An 11442-nucleotide genomic window follows, 5' to 3' on the forward strand; every position below is an offset into this window, starting at 1 on the left:
CCTCCACCTGGAACTTTGGGTGAGGGACTGGGAAGCTCACAGAAAGGCCCAGGTGTTTTGGTACCGTTCTTCTTTCGTTCATGTCGTGTCCTTCACACCTCTGGTGGACACAGGAATGTCTCAGGACACTTTACTGCTGCAGGACTGATGGGGCTTCTCCACCTGTGAAGGACTCCAACCATCAGAGAAGATCCGAGAACCCGTCCCTCTGCTCAGCATCAGCCTGTCCCTGATGAGAACAGTTTCCTTCTGCGACACCCGAATGTCCTTTCTGTGGACGTCTCCAGCAGGTGAGCATGGTCTGATGGCGTCTGGGGGAAGATCCATCATCCAGGCCCAGCTGAGCACCAACAGAACCAGCACCGCCATGAATGTGCATGCCTTTCATTCAAAAACTACAAGAAGAGAATATTGAAAACATTTATTGATGGGTGATAACGTGCAACGTTGCAAAGATGAGTCTGACGACCACCAGCAAGTGTTGAGGGAATAAAAGAAGCTTCCCCCCCCCCCACATTCATTGTGTAACAGGTTAAACGCAACCTCCTGACTTTGGCTCAGGTGAATCTGGAGCAGAAATGAGAGAAGAACTCAGTGAAAAACTCTGCAACAGTCTGAAAGGTGTTGACCAGCGACGTTCCAGCAGCGCAGCAAACTGGGACCAGTTAAATGCTCCAGGACACAGAAGCACCTGATAGAACCTGCTCATTATTACAGGTGACAGCCAAGAAACATATGGACATGGCCCCACAAGGGCCCCGACATTAAAATGTAAGCTTTCATTCTCAGACGCGTCCGTTTTGCTTCTGTATGCTAAAGTGGACTTTTGCTGTCTTTAATACTGTGGCATTAAAGGGTGGAGGAAGCCATCGTGTTGAAATCAGGAGGAGGGGGAGTATTTACAGGGTTAGGGTTTACCTGGCAGAAACCTCCCAAAGATGAAAGTCAGTTTTGTTATTCGTACAGGACGCGATGCTGACAGTTTACAATACAGAATAATGTCATGAATCAGAGGTCTTATTTCAGGTTTAGTTGAAAGGCGCAGTTTGATGCATCACTGTGGTCTGTAGCCACTGGGCTGAGGCATGTAGGTGGAAGCGGGGGCCACCAGGTGGCTCTCTTCTGATGTCCCTGGCTCCTCCATTATGGGATCAAAGTCCAGAGCCCCCCCCGCTGGCTGACCGCCCCCCTCCTCTGTGAGGCTCGCTTCTTGCGGGGCATTTTGGGACTGTCTGCTGCCGACCATCACCTCGTCGGGGTGCTCCTCGGAGTCCAGCAGAGGCTGCGTGGACTCGGAGCGGCTAAAGATGACCTGCGTGAGCTTGGAGCTCGGGGTCTGACCCTTGTACCCGCTGACGGCCACCACCGAGGAGTACTGCACCGTGCTGGCTGTGGTGTCGGCCACGTCACTGCCTTCATCGCTGTCTGACACACTGTGGCGAGGAGAGGACATGCACGAGGAGCCGCCGATGCCGCTGCTGTGCTCCTCCGACAGGTACTTGTCCCTCTTCAGAGTCAGGCTGGCCTTGTCGTCCTCCGACACACACTTGATGTCACACACGTCCACAGTGAGCACCGTGATGCCCGACACACAGTTGTCCTTGGGGGACTCCGCCTGCAGGAGACAAACGTTACAAAAAGAATTCCGGTCAGAGAAAAATAACAGTTCCACACCCACTTCTGAGGGTCCCCTGTCATGTGACCCAGCAACACCAAACTGATGATGTCACAGAGGTCACAGGCTGAAAAACCCTCCGAATTTCAGTCTCATATTGTGCCCGTCAGTTTGGACTCTTTCTGGAGTTCTTGGTTTTAAATTATGTGTTATTTGGAAGAAATGTTTTCACTTTAAGGCATCGAGGACGTAGTTACAAGACCACCAGCATCAAGGCCTGAAGAGCTCCACATGTGGACGTCTGAAGATGCTGCTGGGCCCATGGACTTCTGTCCTACTACCATGGATTCCTTCATCCTCATACAGAAACTCCTACATCTCTACTATCTGTAATTACAATCTACAGATACAGATTTCTGACACTGATGCTCTCTGCATGTGGCATCTACTGCACATCTGTCTCCCATCTTATGCTCTCCTGCAGGTTCCTTGCCTGGCCTGGTTTGAGGGTCAGAGGTCAGAGGGGGTCACAACTGTGCAGATTATGAACCCTCTTAGGCAACAATGGTTGTGATTTGGAGCTCTAAATGAATTACATTAGCCGAGTCTGAAGCAACACTGTTGTTGAATGAAGCACGGCGAGCGCATAATCAGGTTAGACTTGTTTACGTTACCTTGATGGGATAATCAGGAGACCAGTTCCCAATAGTGCTCTCACCGGGGTTTGGAATCTGCGGCCAAAGGCTCTTCTTGATCCTGGAAGATTAACAATAGATTATGGGTCTACGTAACATTCAACAACACAAAGAATAAGAGTGATTTCCCATAATTAATGAGGCACTTTCATCGGTGGTAGAAACATTCTGTAGGTTAGGACCAGGGGCTACACTCTGGCCGAGGCCGACCGTGCGCCCTAGGAGAGGCCACATTAGGTTCTCTCAGGTATGAAACTTACACGTCTTCTTTGTAAATGCACAGCAGCATCATGATCAGAACAATGAAGAAAAACAGGAGACTGACTCCAACAACGATGGCCTCGATCTCTCCTGCAGCTGCAGAAGACACAGAACCAAAGCATTTGTTTATGTTGGAAGTGTGAATAAAAGAAAAAATCTCCTCTGCTACAGTGGAGATGTGTGGTCGTCTGCTCATCCTTAATCTGCCCGTGTCAGGAAGCAACAGGCGTTGGAGGACGATGCTCACCATACTTCTGGGTGGTGAAGGAGTGGTTAAATCCCCTGGCTGACCCCTTGATGGTTGAGGCCACGATCCACGTGTCATACTTGGTGTTACCTGACAACGACCTCAGAGAGTACGAGGTGACGTTAGCTGGAACAGTGATGCCTGCACAACAACAGCACACAAAAGAAAACACACAATCAGACATGCAGGAGACCCTGTGTGCGTGCGTGTGTGTGTGTGTGTGGGATACATACTGTGGAGGTTAGAACCACTGGAATAGAATATAGTGTAGTTTGTGATGAAGCCTCGGCGTTTGTGTTGGGGGATCTCCTTCCACACCAGCACTGCCTCATTATGTCCCGGTCTGTCTTTCACAACAACCACAGGACCTTCTGACGGAACTGCAACCACAACAGCCACATCATGTAGACCCACGGAGTTCGTACAGCATACGTACATCATCTAGTCAACCCAACACACAAGATCAGCCCTCTGTGTCCTCTATGGAATAACCAGAACACATCAGATGAGCAAGAGTAACTCCTGAAATGAGTCCAAAACAAAAGGACGTGGCTTGTGTGAGCTGCTGGACACCAACATCCACCAATGGGACCAACGCAGGTGGAGAGGAAGTGCAGAAGGTGAGTAGGGACAGAGATGAGGGAACATTAGTGGAGGTATGTGGACACACTCCAGAGAGAAAAGAGGCCTGAGGAGAAGAATTAGCCTACTCACAGCAGGGTTAAAAAAAAAAAAGAAAGTAAGGAGAAAGTAAGTACAGAAGCTGAGCCCCAACATGGAGCTAGGGAGGAGAGAAAGGTGGAAAACTCATGGTGGAAAGGGAAAGAAAACTGTTACGAAGCTGCTCAGCTGGGTTCCAAATGTGCTGTGTCCATCCCACTATGTTGCTGCTGGACTCTTAATGCTCTGATTGGCCAGAGGAGAGGACTGCCGTCAGTGAGGAGCAGCTCACACTACCCTGCCTCAGCCCCATCCTGGCCGCTCACAAACTGGCTTTGGCTCTCCTGAGACCAGAAAGGAGGTTTACAGGAAGTCTCTGAGCTGATGGTCACTCAGGGGAAGTGGGGGGAGATAAACATAAAGAACGTGGGCATCAGCAAAGATGATGACCAGAGCATGAAGGGCTGAAGTGTGATGAACAGAAAGGACTGAGGTGGTTTTATCCATTTGGATCAACCGTGTGTAAAACATCCATTTCTTCTCCCTGTGGGCTCGTAAAGGATTCTTCTTGTGTGGTTCTGGCTCACCTCCTTGCTCCAGGAAGGCTTGTTTGGTCAGAGGTTTGCCGATCCATCCAGAGTAGATCGGATACACTGATATGTTGTAGCAAACGAACCTCTCCAGGTTACCTGGAGGAGATATTCACATGTTAGAAAAGCTCTGAGAGACCACGGACAACCGTTAGTGCCCCTTCACAGAGGCCAACAACACAGCCTTGATAATGAATGGAAAACTAAAATGTTGGTTTCTAATCTTCATCCTCGTCATCACATTAGCAGTGCTGAATATACGCGCCCATATCGGTCTGATCGTCTGCTTTGGCTCCGCTCTGGAACCTTCTGAGTTTCCTCTTCTTGACTTTGGCTCAACATATTCAGAAACCTAAATGTCCTGTTTCTGCACTGGGAATTCTGTTGGAGCCTTATTGTTCATCAGTAGGAAGTGAAATCAACTTGAGCAGAACATCACCTTCAATGAGACCTCTTGTGGTGCCCCTGCTCTCCCTCTGCCAGTCCACCTGATCCCCAATCGTCCATTCCAACACAAATTCTGAGGCTGCTCTTCTGCCTGATGGCTTCCACCTGAGCTCCAGCTGATCACCATGAGGCCTCACCTCCAGATCCTCCACAGGGGGGGGTTCTTCAACAGAAACATCACAAACATCACAACCTGCTCCTCAGTAGCTTCTGGGCATTTATATCAACATGTACATGGAAATGACTCATGTTTCACATCAGAAAAGTAGTTTTAAAGTAAGCAACAAGTTGAGATAAGTACAGCCTAACTTCTACTCCATTGTGAGGCTTGGCTACTTTTAAGAACTGAATTTAGCAGCTAAAAATGAGCATAAAGGATCAACTGTTTAATCAAAAGCGTGTCAGCACAATCAGCTACCGAACGTCTTGACGGGGATCACGAGTGACGCCGAAGGAGATGCTCCCACTGAGTTGATGGCAGTGACAGAAATTTTCATGGGCTTGTCATTAAGGAGGACCCGTTTCAGAAGGTTGTGTCCTCCCGAGCCGCCGCCAGTCGCTGACGTGTTGACCAGGATTTTTTCCCACACTGCACTTCCATTCTTCAAGTTGTCATTTAAGGGTTCGATCTTCAGGTCAAAGCTTGTGATCCTCCCATTGGAAAACTTTGGATCCTGGCAGGACAGGTCACACACACAGTTTAATTTACACACACAATATTAGCACGGGAACCAGAACCACATGGCCGAGAACAGTCCCACGGTTACACCTGAAACATCCACTTGGAAATATGTGAATCTCTCAATTTGAGCAACCTAAAGATTTTCTCAACAGCATAATTCAGATATAATAACTGGCTACATCATTACATCCTTTATTGAAATAAATCAACTAGTGTTGTGCTTTTCATTGGTGCTAGCTACTTCCTGGTTGTTAACCTCAAGGCTGCGTTAGATCCTGGAGGAAACCAGCCTCGCTAACAATCAGCCCCTGCTAACAGCATCAAGTCCAGGGATCAAATATGACCTCTGCGTCTGACAGCAACATACCATAAATGTTGTCCATGGCTCCACATTCTTTGACTGGAGCTCTCCAGCTCATAAAACTGAAATCTTTAAGGTCTGAGTGGGGAAACATGCTTCTAATTACTATAGGTAATAAAGAGCCGACGCTGGCAGCAGCGCAGAGATATGCTGACAGAATTCATAGTGAAGCCAGCCAGAAATGTAAATCCCCACCAAAGAGGATGAAGTCATTTCTATACTGTCTGGAGTGTGATGCTTTTGAATGCATACAGCAATATTAGTGGGACGTTACCTTGGCAACCAATTGCACCCATCCATCCTTTGTAACAATTTTCCATAAATTAGGTTTGCTGGATGGTTCTAAGCAGAAGACAGAAATAACAGGACATCTTTAGTATCATCATACAGAAAGATAAAAATTGAGCTTTAATACGTCGTTACTTAAAAGCAAATGCTCAAAGCATCATTGCATTCAACACGCTGAATGTGAAAGGGTGAACCCAGATTTGTCAGGTGCTCTTCGTGGTCAATAATGAGTCTTTTTCCTCTTTAATGACACTTTCCATTCAAATAGTGTCACTATCAACTGGTTTTTAAAGATACTGCAGGGAAGAAAGCTTCAGCAGAACCCAGAGCTTGGTGAGTGAAGAAGCTTAAAGCTCCAGAAGTGCAACTCACTGTCCTCTGCCGTTGTATTGGTAGCGTTGGCGCTCCAGTTGCTCCAGTACGGCCCAGGTCGGGCATTTCTACAGCGTACTTGAACGGTGTACAGCGTGCCTGGTCGTAGTTTCTGCAGTCTGAAGGAGTTGATGTTTTTGCCAGTGTCTGTAAGTGGAACCTAAAGGGCAGAGAACACACCTGTCAGGAGCGATTCAAGTCCACACAGAAACAGACTGGAAAAATCATTTGTGTGATTTGGCTGTAATTAGCTAGCTAACATTTAAGAAAACTCAACGTGTTGCAGGAGAAGACAAGAACGGGTGGATAACTAGTGATTAGCACATGTTTTAGCATGCTGACCATATACAGCAGCTTTGAGGTTTCATCTTCAGGTGCTTTACTGACATTCAAGCAGGTCGGCGGGTCAATGTTAGCATTATTGTCTGCACCTCTGACAGAGTCACGACTGCTCACTGACCATATACCGGTAATAAAGATTAACCTTCAGACACGAGATGTAGCAGAAGCTCAATATCCTAAATCATCTTAGCTTTAAAATGTAAATATAATATTCCAAATATAAATGTTGATAACATAAATGGACATATATCTGACAGGATGCTGCAGACGCCACACAGGCTATCACCGAAAGCCCGGAAAGACTTACATAAGTCCAATTGTGATCTCCTTGGGCGCACAGACGGATCTCATATACCAATTGCATGTATGTTTCATGTATAGGGGGGGTCCAGCGGGTGAGGAGGGATGTGGGGAAACTCTCCTCTGAAATGACCTTGATGGGTGATGGAGGATTTGTTTTCACTACAACAGAAGAGACAACAGCTTCAGGAAGAGGAGACTACCAGGGCTCAGGGGAGCAACAACACTCAGCTCTCCTGTGATTGAAGGATCTTCTATCACTATACATTCAAGCATGCACTCATAACATACACGTGTGTCTTTTCCCACAATTCTCCAAAATATTAAAAAGGAATATTTGGTAAACAAAGGGAATCTTCTATTGATAAATCTAAACCAGTTGGTGCCCACCAGTATGGCTTCTACCATACTACAGCTACCACCTGTGCAGCACTGGACACGAAACAGCAAAAGCAGCTGAAAATGCTCAGTCCCTACTTATATTGATTTACAGAAGGTGTGTGATATTATAATTTTTAATAATTATTTTTATGTCGCTGAACTTTTTTGCAGATGATACAAATATGCACAGTTCTGGGAAAAAGTAAAGGAATTCTTGTCCTTTAAATGCAGATGTATATCTGTTGTTGAGGAGCGGTGGAAGAACGCTAACAGGGATTTATTAATGTGTAGTTCATTTGTAGTTTTCAACAAAAGGCTCTGGCCGTAGGTCACCTTTTATAGGTTCATTACTTTAAAAAGATTCTCTTATTTAATGAATTTCTACTCCTGTTAACTTTTTTTCCAGTCCAGTTATGTTTTTGTGTGTTTGTTTATTTTCTTTTTCTATATTGGAAGATGCTGCATGGGCATAAATATTAGCATTATGCTTCTGCTGGTGCCTTTTCAGGCAGCTGGTTTTTGACAATGATTGTAATTTGATATTTGTGTTATTGTGACTGACTGAACAGCAAATTTCATCATCCTCACCATCGCCACCACCACATAGATCAACATTGTACACTGAGAGCATTAGCTTACCAAACCAGTCCGCTTCCTGCTGCAGATGCTCAGACTCAGCTCTTCCCAGTATATTGTGGGCTTCCACCCATATGTCCAGATTCATATGGAATGGGTAAACTTCCATCTTTTCGATGGAGACCGTATTTTTGTTTGTCTCCTGAGTGTAGTTCCTTTCCCTGTCAAAAGAACGTTCCAACAATGGTAAAAGGATTAAAGAGAACATGATCCACAAGGACCGAGACAACAGTCGGTGGAGGCATCATCTAAGACCTGGCGGGTTTCTGCTCCTCATGTCAATACTGCTTACAGGAAAAGTCCAACCAAACACACAAGGCGAGGACAGCTGACCAGCTGGAGCTCACACTCACTTCTTACACTCCTTAAAGCTGATGTAGAAAGTTGAAATTCGCTAAATTATACTGGCCTACAAAACTCAAGCAATAAAGGATTTAATTCTAAAGATCGGGGTAACAAAAGAACAGCATCTTCGTGTCACCGTGTTAATTTGGACCTGAGGTTTAAACACGCTTCATTGTAAATGGTTTGCGCAGAAGACTCACAGAATGACTACAACTGTCAGCGTGTACATAGTCGGAGCGTCACTGGTCTGGCGTCCACTGGGGTCCCACCGGCAGCTCATGGACTCTTTCAAGGATTTCTCCTGAGTTGCCTGGCAGGACAAATTCTCAGGCTTTCCTGGAGGATCTGTAAATGTAATTCACATGATTTGAACAGGAAGAGCGTGTAGAATCCTGGGAGGTTGTGACACTGTTCTATAGATCTAACACTTGCAGACGGAGAAGAAAAATGATTCAAATGGACAAACTTACAGGCTTTTTTAAGAAGGATGCCGTGAGTAGACCCTCTGGGGTTGATGGGGGACACCCTCCTGCTGTGGCAGTACAACCACTCCTTTTTTTCACCAGTGACAGCTATGGTGACGCTGACAGCCGTGCTGTTGATCTTGGTGTAGTGCTCCTCTGGAACAGTCGTCTTAGACAGGTTCCAGTACAGGTCATCAGCCGTCAGGTCCTTCCCGTTGACGATCACGCATGTTGCTGTGAAATTGCTTCCAATCTCCAGCACTGGAGACTGTGGGACTACCACCAGATTACCTGGAAACCAGAGCAGGAGACCCAACCCACATGAGCTACACGCTAACAAGGTAACAGCAATCACAGACTCCTGTCGATCCGATAAATTAAAACTTGCTAAGTGAAGATGCTGAAAAGAGAAACAGAAGGAAAGACAGATCCAGAGAGTAATCCAGCGTTTAGGAAGACCTCAGCTCTGTGAGGGTATCAATCACTGTCTGGCAGGAGAACCTGTCTAAAGTCCAGTTCATAGGCAAACACGGCGGCTGAGAGGCTCCACGCATTCACCAGGACAAGAGTCTGAAAGCACTGTGGCTCCTGCCTTAATCTGTTAAATGATTTTCTAAAGAAGGGATCTGAAATAAAGCTCTACATCCAGTTATAGGTTTCACACCTGCACGTTGAAGCTTTCACAAACTGCTGTTTGAACCAGTTCCACCTTTCCTCTATCGAAACAATAGATGCCGGTTGCATGTCAGCACCATAAATGGCCTCAAACAGATGAGCGCCTGGAGTAAAGCCCTTCAAGAAAACTCACCCTTTAGGCTGAATGCGGCATAAACACATCCAGAACCAGAACTTGGAGTAACTGCAGGCCAGACCTGAGTAAATATTTTTTCTCTTGAGACAGAGATTCTTGTGTAAAAGAATCTCTGCCTCGAAGGGGCGATGTTTATTGGCAGACCGTTAACAGGCCTCCTACTGTCCAGAAAAGCTCTCAGAAACGTAGACGAACAGTTGAGAACCAGCGGCTCACCACACCAATCAGAGTTCCAACCAATAAGAAGGCAGCAGTGGGGTTTCACACTGGATGGGGGGGGGCAATGACTCGGCGATGAATGTTATGATTTTGTTCAGAAACGTCGATGCCATACAAGATAATATACAGCTAAAGCACATTTTAATTCTTTTTTTTTAAATGAGAGGCCTGAATGATGTAATGTTGTTAATAATCAATGTTGCTCACCTCTTGCAGGTGATGCAGGAACAAGACAAGCGAACAGCAACATCCACAGCATCCCCGGCACCATGGCGACGAGGCACTTGAAGAAGAGAACATCCACGAACAGCATGAAAGCCTCAGAAAGATAAAGTTGTCACGTTACAGCTTTCTGTCACGCAGACCCTCTGAGGCTTCCGACCTCACTTATTGGAAGGTTATGACATGTTTGGTAATAAAAAAATAAATAAATCAGATTACAATTGCAGGTATTGGATCTGGTCTCCTTTGAAATAAACACACCTGTCAAACCTGACACAGATAATTAATTAGATATTAAATAAATAAAATTGAAAAGTAAAATCACTCCTATAACTGTGAAGCTTAGTTTTTAAAAAGATGTGGAGCAGATTCACCACAGATTTGGCAGATGTCATTGAGACAGGACATAAATGAGCCGAACCAGGTCTAAGCGGGGCTGCTGTTGACCCGACAGCGGTTAAAGCCACAGTGTCCCCGGGCTGGTGTTTACCTCCCCGGGGCGACAGGAGCCGAGGCCGATTCCAGCCTGGCCGGGGAGATCTGCCATCTCCTGCTCACACCCTGCTTCCAGGGGCAATTCAACACCCGTCTTACACAACAACGCGGCAGATTTTTGCCACTAAACGCCGCGGTTAGTTTACCAAAGCTGTTTGAGACGACCATGAGGAGCTAATGCTAGCACCGCTAACAACAGCCTATCAAAGTTCAGGATCAGAACTCACCTAAACGGTGTTCCAGGGCTACACCAACGAGGGAAACATTACACGGTAACGACAATAAGTCTAATAATAACTTATTGTCCAATTCTTGGAGGGTATTTTTTTTGCCCCGCTAGCCGACTCGGTGGGGGCGTTGGAGCAGAAACACCCATTTCCCGTTAGAGCAGCAATCCACCCTCCAGACACTGCGTCACATCTAAATAGAAATGGGCGGAGTCTATGCGTGTTGAAAAAGGGGATTGGTCTGTAAAGCTGTCTGTCAACTACGTCACCAGCTCGTCTCAGGTGGTGACGTAGTTGTTTCCCGGCAAGTCTCCACCCTTCTGGGGTAGACAGCACTGTCCAGGACAGGACGTCCTGGGGTCACCGCTGCAAAGAACAATGTCCAAACACAGGACGAACAACCTGGGGGACATCAACGTGGTAATCATAGCATGTTTACCATCCATCCCTCCATCCATCCTTTTATTTATCCATCCATACATCCATCTATTCATCCGTCCAACATCCATCCATCCATCCATTCATCCATCTATCTACCATACAGCCATCCATCATCCATCTATTCATCCATCTCTCTATCCACCTCTCTATCCACCCATCCACTCATCCATCCATCCATCCATTCATTCATTCATTCATATATGCAATATCATCCATCAATCCATCTATTCATCATCCATCATCCATCCATAAATCCACAGCAGAGGCTAACCCAGTCTGACCAAGGTGGACCACAATGTTGGCAGGGAGGTCCTGGAGCGAACTCAAAGCCTGACTGAGTA

General features: G+C 46.4%; 1 protein-coding gene across 2 annotated transcripts; it reads right to left on the minus strand.

Moving 5' to 3' along the window:
* Window positions 1-406: 406 nt before the first annotated feature.
* On the minus strand, window positions 407-10859 carry il6st (interleukin 6 cytokine family signal transduce). Of its 2 annotated transcripts, none has more exons than XM_057018683.1 (16): window positions 10661-10859; window positions 9924-9999; window positions 8693-8977; window positions 8423-8567; window positions 7881-8038; window positions 6868-7022; window positions 6219-6378; window positions 5833-5900; window positions 4934-5189; window positions 4508-4678; window positions 4066-4167; window positions 3052-3198; window positions 2819-2959; window positions 2571-2667; window positions 2290-2371; window positions 407-1615 (listed from the first exon to the last, which is right to left on the minus strand). In XM_057018683.1, exons 2-16 carry the CDS (start codon window positions 9985-9987, stop codon window positions 1055-1057), a joined length of 2592 nt encoding a protein of 863 aa, XP_056874663.1. In that variant the 5' UTR covers window positions 9988-9999; window positions 10661-10859; the 3' UTR covers window positions 407-1054. The 2 variants fall into 2 exon arrangements, with proteins under 2 accessions (XP_056874663.1, XP_056874662.1); XM_057018682.1 differs by having other exon boundaries at window positions 9924-10035; window positions 10661-10823.
* Between the last annotated feature and the right edge of the window lie 583 nt (window positions 10860-11442).

Source organism: Takifugu flavidus, chromosome 20 (genome assembly GCF_003711565.1).
Source record: "Takifugu flavidus isolate HTHZ2018 chromosome 20, ASM371156v2, whole genome shotgun sequence".
NCBI classification, from domain to species: Eukaryota; Metazoa; Chordata; class Actinopteri; order Tetraodontiformes; family Tetraodontidae; genus Takifugu; species Takifugu flavidus.